The sequence below is a fragment of the Physeter macrocephalus genome, chromosome 2 (genome assembly GCF_002837175.3).
Source record: "Physeter macrocephalus isolate SW-GA chromosome 2, ASM283717v5, whole genome shotgun sequence".
Lineage (NCBI taxonomy): Eukaryota > Metazoa > Chordata > Mammalia > Artiodactyla > Physeteridae > Physeter > Physeter macrocephalus.
In genome coordinates this window covers 100,736,942-100,750,833 of record NC_041215.1, presented here as the reverse complement: position 1 = coordinate 100,750,833, position 13,892 = coordinate 100,736,942, and the positions used below count along the sequence as shown (strand labels likewise).

At 39.2% G+C, this 13,892-nt stretch overlaps 1 protein-coding gene across 2 annotated transcripts in view; it reads left to right on the top strand.

The window, feature by feature from the left end:
- The first annotated feature begins 2,620 nt into the window (after window positions 1–2,620).
- GTF3C3 (general transcription factor IIIC subunit 3) overlaps window positions 2,621–13,892 on the top strand; it is a 31,074-nt gene continuing 19,802 nt past the window's right edge. The window contains exons 1-6 of one of the 2 annotated variants that reach the window (XM_007116330.4): window positions 2,621–2,786; window positions 3,712–3,823; window positions 7,362–7,561; window positions 8,074–8,197; window positions 10,230–10,421; window positions 10,942–11,107. In XM_007116330.4, the coding sequence (XP_007116392.2) occupies window positions 2,685–2,786; window positions 3,712–3,823; window positions 7,362–7,561; window positions 8,074–8,197; window positions 10,230–10,421; window positions 10,942–11,107 (896 nt within the window). In that variant the 5' untranslated portion in view covers window positions 2,621–2,684. The remainder of the gene's footprint in view (window positions 2,787–3,711; window positions 3,824–7,361; window positions 7,562–8,073; window positions 8,198–10,229; window positions 10,422–10,941; window positions 11,108–13,892) is intronic. The other variant, XM_055089218.1, reaches the window with a different exon arrangement.

Genomic DNA, 13,892 nt, shown 5'->3' with positions numbered 1-13,892 from the left:
CTAGGCTCCCAAGGGGTCTGTGGTCCTTCTCTACATAGGTCCTTGACAGTCTCTCAACACTGACTCTGCTCCTCTTTGATGAGTATCCCATTCGCCATCCCTAGGACATGGCCTATTGTCCCCTATCCTGGGTCTAGTGTGGTCAAGAACTATTAAGCGTGTGAGATTTTACCCGATTTGCAAGCTACACACTGGCTGCTACAATTTCACAGATCCTGGTGGGCCCTGAGACCAGTGGGTCTAAGGCAATGGACTTTATTATTCACGGCTCAGCAGGCAGCATGAGTCCAGGTGTTTACTGGGCACTAGTTGGTTTGTGCCACAGCTGAGGAACCTCAAACTTAGGAAATTCCCACTCTGACAAGGGGGCTACATGCCCAAACATGCCCAACCTTTGCCCCAGAGGGAAACATTATCATACTGGTCAGAAAACAAATCTGCCCTCTGTCCCAGAGGGAGACAATATCTCTATCTTTCAAGGCTGTTCTCCAGACATCCTTGAAAAGATAGTCCAGAGTGAAAGCAGTCACAAGTTTTTGCAGAAAAGTGAGAGAACCATGGGAAAATTGTCTCCCCAAAAGTGTCACACCCCATCCTGGCTCCTCCCCTTGAGAAAGGAGGGAGTCATTACCTCCCTGTGTACTCTTCATGCTCTCGTCATGGTATAAATTCAGTGTTCTGCTTTCTTCAGACATTCCATTTTGATTCTCAGAAATCAGTCTGAAAAGTTTCTTCTTGCTATTTTCATTACTGCTATAACAATTCCATTTCATCTCAAGGTAATGTGGATGCCTCTGACTCACCAGGGGACACATCACTTACAACAAAGCGGAGAAAAGAAAAGCAGAAAGATTCCAATTTCAAGACCTGTTGCTACATTCTGACCTGTTAAAAAAACAAACAAACAAAAACCTGTCACATCATCAAGGTGTTCCACAGCAGAAAAACTCTTCTCCCACCCCTTGCTCCCTGTTGCAAATCTCTGCAGTGTGAATCTATATCATCACAATTGTTATTCCCGTATTCCAGGCAGCCAATAACAAAACAAGCTAGTCTAAGCCATCTGGGTCTTAGGAGAACATTCTCCTTAACAGGTGACCAGATTTGCTCCTTTTGATTTCCTTCTTTTCCCCTAGGAGAGTTAGGACTAGAGACTCGACTTCCTCTCAAATGCAGTTCCCTGACAGCCTGGAGAAATTCAGGGGGGAATTTACCTATTAGGGATTTCTGTGGATTACCTTAACCCAACCCACCCTCCTAGCCTCCCATATTTTATACCCAGATAGGGCCCTCAGGATCCTTTATCATGAGAAAGGAATGACTTCCAGCTGTGAGATTTTTTCTCTCACCTGGAAGTTCCCCTCTTACAGGTCCTGGCCCCTCATTCTCCCATCCAACTGTTGCTTTTCCTCATTTGGATTGTCATAAAGAGGCACCAATGGCCAAGCCAGGTGATGGGCTCCCTGTAACTTGTCCCTAACGTCAGCTTCGTATTGAGCTGCATTCCGTACCTCTTATCCCTTGCCCATTCCCAAGGCACTTTCAGTTGTTCCATCCAGTTGAATTCATAAATGTGTTTTGAGCATAGATTACTAGCCTGCAGAGGAGAGTTCACAAAGATGTATCAGGTAGTGCTGTTCTCAAGATGTTGACAGCTAGCTAGTGTCTTCAGAAGAGGACAGCAGAGAAGTAGTTATAAGACAAGGTAAAATATAAACCACAGGAGTGTGTAGGAGCTGAAGAAGCGTTCCACTGAGGAGAGGCAGTATATCATATTAATTCCAAGTAGGGGATTTGGAGTCAGATAGAATCTTGGCTCTACTTCGTATTAGATACAGAACGTTGACATTAGGAATAACATAAAATAATAAATACAATCCAAAAGGATTGAGATATGAATGTAATATGCATAAGACGGTACACGTCCTGTATAGTAAATGGGCAATAGCGTATGCTAATCATAGAAAATATTTGATTCTCTCTAAAAGTTTAACAGTTAAGAAAAGAAGAAAATTTGCGTGAGAATTAGAGGTGGGACGTGAAGTCTAGATGACCTATTTACAGACTGAGGAGTCTGAGGAAGGGGCGAGCTTGAGGATTTGTGGAAGAGGGGAAAACTAATGGTGCCATTGATTGGAGGAGATTAAACCATAAATTGTGGGAGGACTTTAGCTTTCTGTGGCAGGGCAGAGCTGGAAAGTGGAACGTGCACGTGGCAGAGCAAATGGTTAAATTAAGAAAAAAAAATCACTACACCAAAGATTAAATTAATTTAAAAAACATTCAAAAAAGAAATGGCTTGAGAGTCAGAATTTTAATGGAGAATTCCGGGAAATGATGTAGATAACGGAACATTTCCTTAAAACACATTTTTTTTCCAACTCCTTAATAAGCTTAAACCGGAAGCCTGAGCCCAGCAACAAGCGAAGCGACCCTGTTGCCGGGAGGGTCCAGCCGCGGCCCAGTCCGGGTCCTGCCCACGCCCACGCCGCCAGGAAGAGGCGGGGCCAGAAGCTCCTGCGGAACCCGAGCGCCGCGGTTGCAGCGCAGGCCGGGCAGGTTTCCCGGAAGGACTACGGGTCTTTTTTTTTTAGCGCCTCGGCGTTGGGGGTAGCGTCTTGGAGCCTCTGCTTTTCCGTTTCGCTCTCTCTGTTCCTGGAACTGCACATCAGAACCCCGCAGACATGTCGGGGTTCAGCCCGGAGCTCATCGACTATCTGGAAGGGAAGATCTCCTTTGAGGAGTTCGAAAGGCGGAGAGAAGAGAGAAAAACCCGTGAGAAGAAAGTGAGATAATGGGCCAGGATACTTCCCCACTGTCTTGTCGCCCTAAAACACTTAAGAGAGATGTGGGGGACCCAGTAACCCCATTCGCTGTGATAGGGCGGGCCGGGTACTTCTAGCAGTTTCTTCCCCTTATTACCGAAACTCGGGTTCTCACCTCGTCCCTGTTCTAAGCTCCTCTTTAAAACATTTCACCCACCAAAAAGCTTTTGTCTCGGTGGTAACCACTTATCTTTTTTTCTGTTGCCAAATAGTGCATTTTTTATTTGAGGGTAGCATAACGCTGGTAAATTAAATGGGGGGCGTGGGGAGTAGAGTTTGGAGTCAGTCTCTGGTTCTAGTCATAGCTTTGCCACTGTCTTCTTGCGCAACTCACCTCTCTTCTTCAGGCCTCAGTGTCTCTGTTTCTAGACAGAGTGATTTGAGCTTCCATTTTTGAGGAGGCTCCAAATGGTGTGGTGTAATCTTCCACAGAAAAGAGTGAATTTTCTTGTCTGATAACAAAATCTCTGGTACATATTTTTTTATACTTATGAGGAAATACATGAACTTTCCATGTCTTCTCACTTGAAGTACGAGGGAAAATAAAAGTCATTACACCTTTTGAGATTAGCTGTTGGATTCCTTCCTAAACCATGCAACTAATAGCGCCCCGTCTCTTTTCATTTAAAAAGCAAGGATACAATGTGTAGATTAATGAAATCATCAAAGTTTTAAAAATTATTTTTTACAAACGACTGATTCAGCCTGAAGGATGAGACCTAAGTACTATGAAATGCTTTGGCAATATTCAAATTTAGATTCCACATATGTATGTGTTCAGAGCTCAAGTCATAGAAATAGAGAATGAGGCAGATGCTGTATTCTCAACTGGGGAGCGCTAAATGTGCACTTGTTTTTAGAATCATTAATTAATTTTCAATCACAGAGTCTTCAGGAAAAAGGCAAGTCATCAGCTGAAGAAAATCCAAATGACTCTGCAGTTCCATCATCATCAGGAATTGACTCTACCAAATATCAGGACAAAGATGTCAATGAAGGTATGTTAAGATCCCTACCTTAAATGCATTAAATGTTAAGGGTACCTAATAGTTTAGTGAAAGTGTTATTTTTTTTTCCTGCAGTGGTATTCTGTCATTGATACCTGGCTTATTAGGAGCATAGTACTTGGTGTGTAAGAGGTGCTCAATAAATATTTGTTGAATTATTGATTATGATGATGGTTATTTTAGTGGGTTATGTTTGTGTAGAAGTGTTTCAAATCAACATCAGCGTTTGTTTGGGAGCCTTTTAGAGTCATTATTCTTTAAATTGACTCTCTCACTTGATTACTAATTCTTCTAGACTATATTCCCCCAAATTGTAATGAATTATACTTCTATACAAAGTGGCTTCCAAACCACTTTTTTAATTATGGGAGATAAGATAGAAATGTCAGAGTGGAAGGCCAGTTGGCTCCATATGGGACCTCACACACACAAGAGGTATCTTGATATGTTGCCTCATTCCAGGATCCAGTCCTCAGCTCTGCATGACCGGATATTATATTTGGTTGCTGCACCCAGACTAATTAAACTCATGAGAGCCTAAGTGATGAATTATTATGCAAATTTATTAATTTCTGGTGATTGATACACCTTTTTAGTGATCAGAATACTGATGATAGTTCATGGTATCCATTTACCCATGTCAAGTAACCTGGGATACTGAACTATCAGTTACAATTTAGATTTGGGTGTAAGGTCTGATTGAGAACTTAATTAAACTTTCTAGTCCTAGTGGGTAGAAATAGAGGCTGGTCCTTTTCCCTCCAAACAAATGAGACTTTACACAGAGAAAACACTGGTAGGGTGGACAGAAAACGAACAGGTTTTGTTCCTGCTTCCTTGGACCAAGTGGGGAAGAAAGGGTAGAGAGGAGAGAAAATTGGGATTATAGTTTCTTACCTTGCCAGGCAAGTGCAGTGAAAAATGGGGCTGAAATAGTTCTAAAACCTGTGAGTCCTTCCTTATCTGCTCAGAGGAGGAGCTGCTGTTCCATCATCACATCTTTGAGGTGCAACTGTAGTACCAGACACCATGGGGTGCCTGCCAGTTTTCTTACCTAAAGCTGCCCCTGAGAGGTGGCCATTAGGCCCTCCCTAAAAAAAGGTGGTTAGTTGAATCCCGTTCTAGCTCCCCATGAGCAGTCAGGCATACTAGCCTCAGCTCAGATAATTCCATCAGTCCTTTTAAGATATTAAACTCCCAATTTCCCAGGAAGGTATTGTCGCAGAACTTTACCAAGACCTTTGGTAACTCAACATGTATTCAGAGCAGAGGAAGGGTCAGTTTTGAACAGGTAAAGTCTGCTAATTGGAATATATGGCCACTAGAGTCATTGTCTTTTTCCTCCTATACATTGGTGAATTAATTCCACTGCAAAAGTCTTATTCTTGAGCACCAGGCAAATAGGGACTTCTTTTAATTTCATTTTCAGTTAATTGTTGCTGATATAAAAATTGCAGTTAATTTCTGTATATTGACTTTGTATCCAGGAACCTTGCTAATTCATGAATTCTGACAGTTTTTATGCAAAGATTCTTTTGGATATTCTATGTATATAATCATGTCATCTGTGAATGACAGTTTTATTTCTTCCTTAATCTTTATGTCTTTTATTTCTCTTCCCTTATTACATTAGCTAGGACCTCCAGGACATCCAGTAAAATATTGAAAGGAATGGTGATAGTAGGCATACTTGTCTCATTCCTGATGACTTTGAATAATTAACCGTTAACTGTGTTTGTGGAAAATTTTCTGTAGGTACTGTTTATCAGACTGAAGGTATTCCCTTCCATTTCTAGTTGACTTAAAATTTTTATTAGGAATAGGTGTTGGATTTTATCAAATGCTTCTCTGGGGGAGTTCCCTGGAGGTCCAGTGGTTAGGACTAGGCACTTTCACTGCCAGGGCCCAGGTATGATCCCTGGCTGGGGAACTAAGATCCCACAAGCCATGCAGCATGGCCAAAAAAGAAAAAAAAAATGCTTCTCTGTATCAAGATGATCATATGACTTTTCTCTTTTTTTTTCTGTACTGTAATAAATTTTATTGATTTATTTTACACCTTTTTTTCATATTTATTTTGGGTTTTTAGAATTCTTGAAGATGATCATTATGACTTCATAATAATAATTACTCTGTTGCTCAGAACGCGTGGGTTTTTTTCATTCTCTTCTTCCTTAAGTGTATTGACTATCTCATTTATTCAGCATCTTTGGGGTTTGAGGTATTTCACATACGTGAATAAGCTTAAGGATTTTCGAATATATATATATTTAAAATTTTAACTGTTGTAGCTTTTCTAGAATATGCTACTTGTCTCTGCTTTAACAGAAAATTGGCTTCTAAGCTTAACTTTTCTTGATCATTCAAGATAATCATTATGAGGGCTTCCCTGGTGGCACAGTGGTTGGGAATTTGCCTGCCAATGCAGGGGACATGGGTTTGAGCCCTGGTCCGGGAAGATCCCACATGCTGTGGAGCAGTTAGGCCCGTGCACCACAACTACTGAGCCTGCGCTCTAGAGCCCGTGTGCCACAACTACTGAGCCTGCGTGCCACTACTACTAGAGCCCATGTTCCGCAACAAGAGAAGCCACCACAATGAGAAGACCTCGTACCACAACGAAGAGTAGCCCCCATTTGATGCAACTAAAGAAAGCCTGCGTGCAGCAATGAAGACCCAATGCAGCCAAAAATAAATAAATAAATACATAAATTTATTTTAAAAAAAAAGATAATCATTCTGAACTTAGAAAAATCATTTTACTGTAGTGATATCCTCAGATACAGATGAAATATGTCATGTTATTTTGTTCCTGAAATAATAATAGTATTTTAATTTTAATAATAGCATTTATTAAGCTCTTACTATATGCTGGGCATTTTTCTAAGTACATATATATAAGGACTCATCTCATCCTCAGAGTTACCCTATAAGGCAGACATTATTGACCCCTTTTACAAATGAGCAAACTGAGGTACAGAGAGCTTCAGTAATTTGCCCAAGGTAACATAGCTGGTGATAGATGGAGATGAAGTTTGAAACTAGACAGCTTGGCTTTAGAGACCTCACCTTAAACCACTGTGCTATACCCACTGGTTATGTATCACCTTAAACTACTGTGCTACACCCCCTGGTTATGTACCACCTTAAACCACTGTTCTATACCTCCTAGTTATGTACCACCAGACTTGTTTAGTTCTTAGGTCTATGTCCTACAATTCTTTTATTTTTTTTTTCCTCTCTGCTTTTAACAGTTACTGTGTGTGCTTCTGATTTCCCACTAATTTTGCCTGTATGTCTGGATAAGGCCTAAAGGATGAGTCAGCAATTCCTACAGAGTAGAATACATGGCTTTGTGACAGCTTTTTTCTTTGGATTGTTTTTGGGAGTGTTCATTTGTCTGTGTTTTTCTTTCAAGTTTGGTATTGCTGGGGTAGAAATTTATATTCCAGAAAATACTGTTTGTTTTTTCTTTCAACTAGTGAGTATGCTAAAGCTTTCTTTACAACCTCAATGTATTTTTCTTTAGGAGAAACATCAGATGGAGTCAGTAAGTCAGTTCACAAGGTCTTTGCTTCCATGCTTGGAGAGAATGAAGATGAGGAGGAGGAGGAGGAAGAGGAGGAGGAGGAGGAGGAGGAGGAGGAGGAGACACCTGAGCAACCCACTGCAGGCGATGTGTTTGTATTAGAGATGGTTCTCAATCGTGAAACCAAGAAAATGATGAAAGTAAATTGTTTCTTATTTTCGTATTTATAAATGGAATGTAAAAATGTGACATAGAAATTGAAAAAGAATCTTTAAATTATACATATATTCTGAAAGAATTCAAACTGTAGGAAAGGAACTACTATGAGACAACTACTGTTACTGGTTTCTTATGTTTCATTTTAGAGATTTTTAAAGGTAAAACTTTAATTATTGCATGTCTCAAAATGTACTGTAGTTTTGCTATTAAAAGGTCCATATTGTAACTTGCTATTTTTTTAACCAAGTTCATTCTGAGTAGATAAATTTGAAAGGAGAATCTTCAGTAGATTGCATCATAAATCTCCTGACATATAAATCCATTTTATAGCATCCAGTTCCACATTTGTTCTAATTAGTAATTTAGTAATGCCTGACCAGTTTGATTTTTGCTTTCTTTAAATATTTTACTGTGATTTGAACTTGCTACTGTAGGAAAGTTTTGTTGGATTTATTTTTTGTTTGAATCTAAATGTCATTTTTGTTCTGTACAGGAGAAAAGGCCTCGGAGTAAACTTCCCAGAGCTCTGAGAGGTCTCATGGGTGAAGCCAACATTCGCTTTGCTCGAGGAGAACGTGAAGAGGCGATATTGATGTGCATGGAAATCATAAGACAAGGTGTTTAATGTGGGGATTATTGACAATAGCAGTTTAATAGTCTGACTTTTTAAAATAAATAAATGTATTTATTATTTATTTTTGGCTTCATTGGGTCTTCGTTGCTGTGCACGGGCTTTCTCTAGTTGCAGCGAGCGGGGGCTACTCTTCGTAGCGGTGTGCAGGCTTCTCATTGCAGTGGCTTCTCTTGTTGCAGAGCATGGGCTCTAGGGCGTGTGGACTTTAGTTGTGGCATGTGGGCTTCAGTAGTTGTGGCATGTGGGCTTCAGTAGTTGTGGCGTGCGGGCTTAGTTGCTCCGCTTGAACCCGTGTCCCCTGCATTAGCAGGTGGATTTTTTTTTTTTAGCAGGTGGTTTCTTAACCACTGCACCACCAGGGAAGCCCTAATAGTCTGACTTTTAAAACAAATGGAGGAGCACCTCACTGTGCTATTTGGAAGATATGTTCAGAAGCTTGGAGGTGATTGTGATAACAGTGATTTACCACTTTTCGCATTGAATAGGAGTCATTGCCAAGAAAGTGAAAATCGCAGAGTATGATTCAATGAAATATCATTAATATTTATTGAACTCTTACAGGCTTTTTTAAAATTTGTTTTTGAATGTTTCATTTTCGGAGTTTTAGGGTTTTATAGTATTAGTCTTTTTAAAATATGGCAAACATTATTTTAAAACCACTTTTGAAGAGTATTCGTTTTTCTTCTATTTTCCAAATCAGACAGTGTTAGATTATTTTAATCTACTTTTTGATAAAAGGCACAGTATATACTTGTCATCTTTCCATTAAACTGCAAACCTCAGGCATACTGAAGGATATCTTCAGAAGTCACTTTTTGACTAATCACTTATATTTATTATTTTGCTGTCCTGATGTGTTGCCAAATGATGCCCTGCATAGTGGCAGGGATAGTTGTACTAGAGTGAACTTTCAATTTATCTTTTCAGTATTTTGGCATTTCCTTTCATTTAGTCTAGGGTCCTTTTAGAAATCTTGGAAGATTCCTGGATTATTCATTAGAGTAATTTGAGGTTGCTGCTTTTCCTCTTTTACCCCATCAGAAATAAGATTAATTGAATTTTTTCCTTTAGGATATTTTGTTTGGTTCCTACTTCAGTATTATCTGTTCCTTTATTTGTTTATAATTGTTTATTTTGACAATTGCCTTTGATTTTAATCCCTTGTGATCTTAGAACCTCAATTCAAAAACATTATTTCAGAAATGTGGATTAACCTTTCACTTTGATAATCTGGATTTAGGTGCTACTTACGTATCTTCTGTCCATTAATCCCATACTTCTCTGTGTGGAAGCTGGATCATGAAGATTTAACCCCACTGCTGTGGCTGATGCTCATTAGGATGAACTTGCTGAGTTAGTGAGCCCTGTTTAGCCTTAGCAAAGGGGGATTTTCTTGAAGGGGGCATGGTAGAGAGTAGGGTTTTTCATGAAATTACACTTTGCTTACAGAAAAGAATATTTTAAAAATGTGAAAATATACTAAAGCAAATATCTGTTTATTTTTTATAAATAAATTTATTTTATTTATTTATTTTTGGCTGCATTGGGTCTTCGTTGCTGCGCGCGGGCTTTCTCTAGTTGCGGCAAGCGTTGTGGTGTGCAGGCTTCTCATTGTGGTGGCTTCTCTTGTTGCGGAGCACGGGCTCTAGGCACGCGGGCTTCCGTAGTTGTGGCTCACGGGCTCAGTAGTTGTGGCTCGCGGGCTCTAGAGCACAGACTCAGTAGTTGTGGCGCACAGGCTTAGTTGCTCTGCAGCATGTGGGATCTTCCCGGACCAGGGCTCGAACCTGTGTCTCCTGCATTGGCAGGTGGATTCTTAACCACTGCGCCACCAGGGAATCCCGTCTACTATTTCTAAATTCTCAATTCTATTAAGTGGTTTGTATAATTCTGCTCAAGTTATTTAAAAAGTTTAAATATTAGAGAAAGGATCCATAGTGTGAAACATGGAATTGACGTCAGCTCAAGCCTCTTCCCTCAACCAATGGATTTTTTTTTTTATCTATTCCTTATAGCTCCTTTGGCTTATGAGCCATTTTCTACTCTTGCTATGATATATGAGGACCAAGGTGACATGGAGAAATCACTGCAGTTTGAGTTGATTGCTGCACATTTAAATCCCAGTGACACTGAAGAATGGGTTAGATTGGCAGAAATGTCCCTGGAACAAGACAATATTAAGCAGGCTATTTTTTGCTACACAAAAGGTAATAAAAGTGTTTTTCTAGTTTTCTTTGATAAAATGTTATATAATAGGTTTTTTGATCAATGTACTTGCTCTTCTGGGGTGATGTTAGCTGAAATATATTTATTCCTTATATTCTGTTATACCAGAGGTAAGTGTTTGGGCTCCCTGTATTTTCATGGTTATTAGTGACTTTCTTTATATTGTGAGCTAATACTGCACAAAAGTTGGTAGAAGAACAGGACCTTCAGTTTCCCACCAAGATCAGTGTTGGTTCTAAGCTGTTCCTTGAGGGTTAATATTAGACTTCAGTGACCAAATGGAGATTAATATGGAGATTTCAGGTTCTGTTTGGTCTTAGATCAAGCCTAGTCTGGAGTTCCTGTGAAGGTAGATTTATTCCAGAATAACCCACTTGGTTGTATTGGAGAATTAGTTTAGAGTGTTTAATAGATTTTCTGAAAAGAAGGTGGGTCACACCCAGGTACCATGAACCCCTTTTTATGATAAATCTATTATTTATATTCCTTTTTTCTTTTTAGCACTTAAATATGAACCTACTAATGTCCGTTATCTGTGGGAGCGATCAAGCCTTTATGAACAGATGGGAGATCACAAAATGGCAATGGATGGTTATAGGCGTATTTTAAACCTTTTGTCTCCATCTGATGGAGAACGATTTATGCAATTGGCTAGAGATATGGCAAAGTAAGTTCAAAGTGAAATATATATAAATGCCCTCATTAATCATCTTATTTTAGAAATCAAATCATATATTTGATGTGAATATACTTTTTACTGAGGTTCAGTGAAGTGTTTTGCTTCTTGTATTTTATATTGTGCTTAAATATAGAGGTTTCCCCCCCAGTACTTTTCTGTTTCCAAGTCAACTGTGTGATTGTTTAGAAAAATTTGGATATATGATTATCTTTCACATGCTCAGAAGTTTAAAAATGAAGCATGTTCTGAAAGGATGACTAGGTTCCCAGGTTTTCATAATTTAGTTGAAGTATGTACATTTGCAGTAATATTAAATTATTGCAAATGTGCTATTGAAATGTATGTGCTCTGAGATCTTCTGTAATCATTTTATCTTGAGCCTGTACTAGAATAACATTTTAAGATGAAAATTTTTCTTTAGATTTGGCACATGCTACTGACTATGATATATATTTTATTCTAAAATATGCCCAACTACATTTTCTTCTCTGATATGCTGTGCAGCAAAACAAAGCAGGGAACGTTCTGGCTACATAATGCCTTGTGGTATGCTTTCTCTTCTAGGATGTCTACTATTTCAGCCTAGGATTAACCATGTTCATCTCTGATTTGGGTATTTAGGTTAACCCTGTTAATTCCATGGCCATTGTCATGAAGATTCTTCGCTGTGAGATCACTCACTGTGCTTCCAAAGATGGGCTATATAGGAATACTGGAAGTGTTTTTAGGAAATTTGTTGAGGGGAGGCAACCCTTAATCGATCCCTGATGTATATGATGAACATTGAGGATCTTCCCAGGTTACTTTCTTTTAGTCAAATCTTTGTCTGTCATACTGGTTAGCCCAGTAGGCTTCTAGTTTATGAATTATTAGATGGCCTATGAGAGTAAATTTGTTTTCCACTTGTATTTATAATCTTGTCAGGAAAGGGTGGTAATGAACAGTTCTGCCACTGCCATAGAAGTCTTTCCTACATGGAATTCTGTTACTATAACTTCTGATTGATTAGACTTTCTCTCAGTCCCTACTTTCCCTCCAGAAATAATTATAAATTATAAATATAAATATATATATATTTATAAATTATATATTTATAGAAATATAAATATATATATTTATATATAAATTATATATTTATAGAAATATAAATATATAATATATATACCTATAAATTAGGTATTAGGTAGGCACTGTACAGGGCACCAGGAGATTCAGTATTGAATGAGTTTTAAAATTTCCTGCTGTTTTGGAGCTTACATTCTAGTTGGGGGAGACAGGCAGTAAGCAAATAAACAACTAAATATGTAGTATGTCAGATGTTGGTAAGTGATATTAAGATAAATGAAGCAGGGAAGGGAGATAAGTTGAGGAATAGGAGTGACTTATTTTAAATCGAGGGATTAGAGAAGGACTTAATTCTTTATGTTATGGTTATACTGACCTGAAAGTGAACTGAAGGAGATACGGGAATAGATATTAGGGAAGAATATTATAGGCAAAGGAAATGGCAAGTACAAAGGTATGCTCAGGGAACAACATGGAAGCTGAGGGTTTAGGGGGAGCGCAGGAAGGGGTAATGTTAGAGAGGTATCAGGAAAAGATCCCTCGGTCCTTGTGGGTCATTATAAGGTCTCTGACTTTTAATCTGAATGAGTTTGGAAGCCATTGGAAGTTTTTGAGTAGAAGAGTGACTTGATCTGACTTAAATTTTAAATGCATCAATTTTGCCTGCTCTTTTGAGAATAGATTGAGTAATGGTAAGGATGGAGCAGGGGGGAACAGTTAGGAAATTATTGTAGTAATTCATGGAAGGGATAATGTAGCTTGGACCAGGGTAAAAGCCGTAGGAGGTGGTAAGAAATAACCAGATTCTGGATGTATTTTGGAGGCCGAGCTCTAAGGATTTTCTGATGTATTGGGTATGAGGGAAGGTGTGTGTGTGCGTGTGTGTGTGTGTGAGAGAGAGAGAGATGGGGGGAGGGGGCAGGAGGAGGGGAAACAGAGAAGGAAAGAGTTCTGAGAACTAAACCCAGAGGCACTACAGTGTTTAGAAGTCAGGAAGATGAGGAGGAAACAGCAGGGAGACTGTAAGGAAATGGACAGTGAAGTTGGAGGAAACTAGGAGAACATGATATTCTAGAATTTTTTACTGAAGAAAGCACTTCAAGGAGGAGGGATGATCATCTGTGTGAAATACTGCAGGTAGATCACATAAGATGAGGACTGAGTATGAACATTGGAGATGGGTTGGGGGAGTCTGGGGGATAGGCAGCTCTTTGGAGAAATTTATTAGGGGAACAGAAGAATGGTGAGGTAATTGGAATGGGTTGTAGGAACAAGAGATAATTTTTAAGTTGGGAAAAATTACAGTATATTTGTATTCAGGTGGGAATGATCTACAACCAAGGGACATATTGAAGATTCATGAGAGAAGGGACAATTGCTTGATTGATATCCTTGAATAGATTGGAGGGAATGGGATCTAGTTGAGGGTTGGCCTTATGATAAAAGGAGAAGGCAAAAGATATGGCCATGGGTCTGGGTAAGTAGGTAGATGTGTTGGGAGTATGTGGGATGTCTGATTTGATTCTCTTTGTAAAATAAGAAATGAGGTCATCAGCTGAGAGTGAGGATGGGAGACTTGTGGGTTTGGAGAGAAGATGTGAAATAGCTGTCTGGGTCTTTGAGGTCTTGCTACCCCACAGACCGGAAGTATTTGTATTACCTGAGAGCCTGTCACAAATGTAGAATCTCAACCCTGCCCCAGCACTAC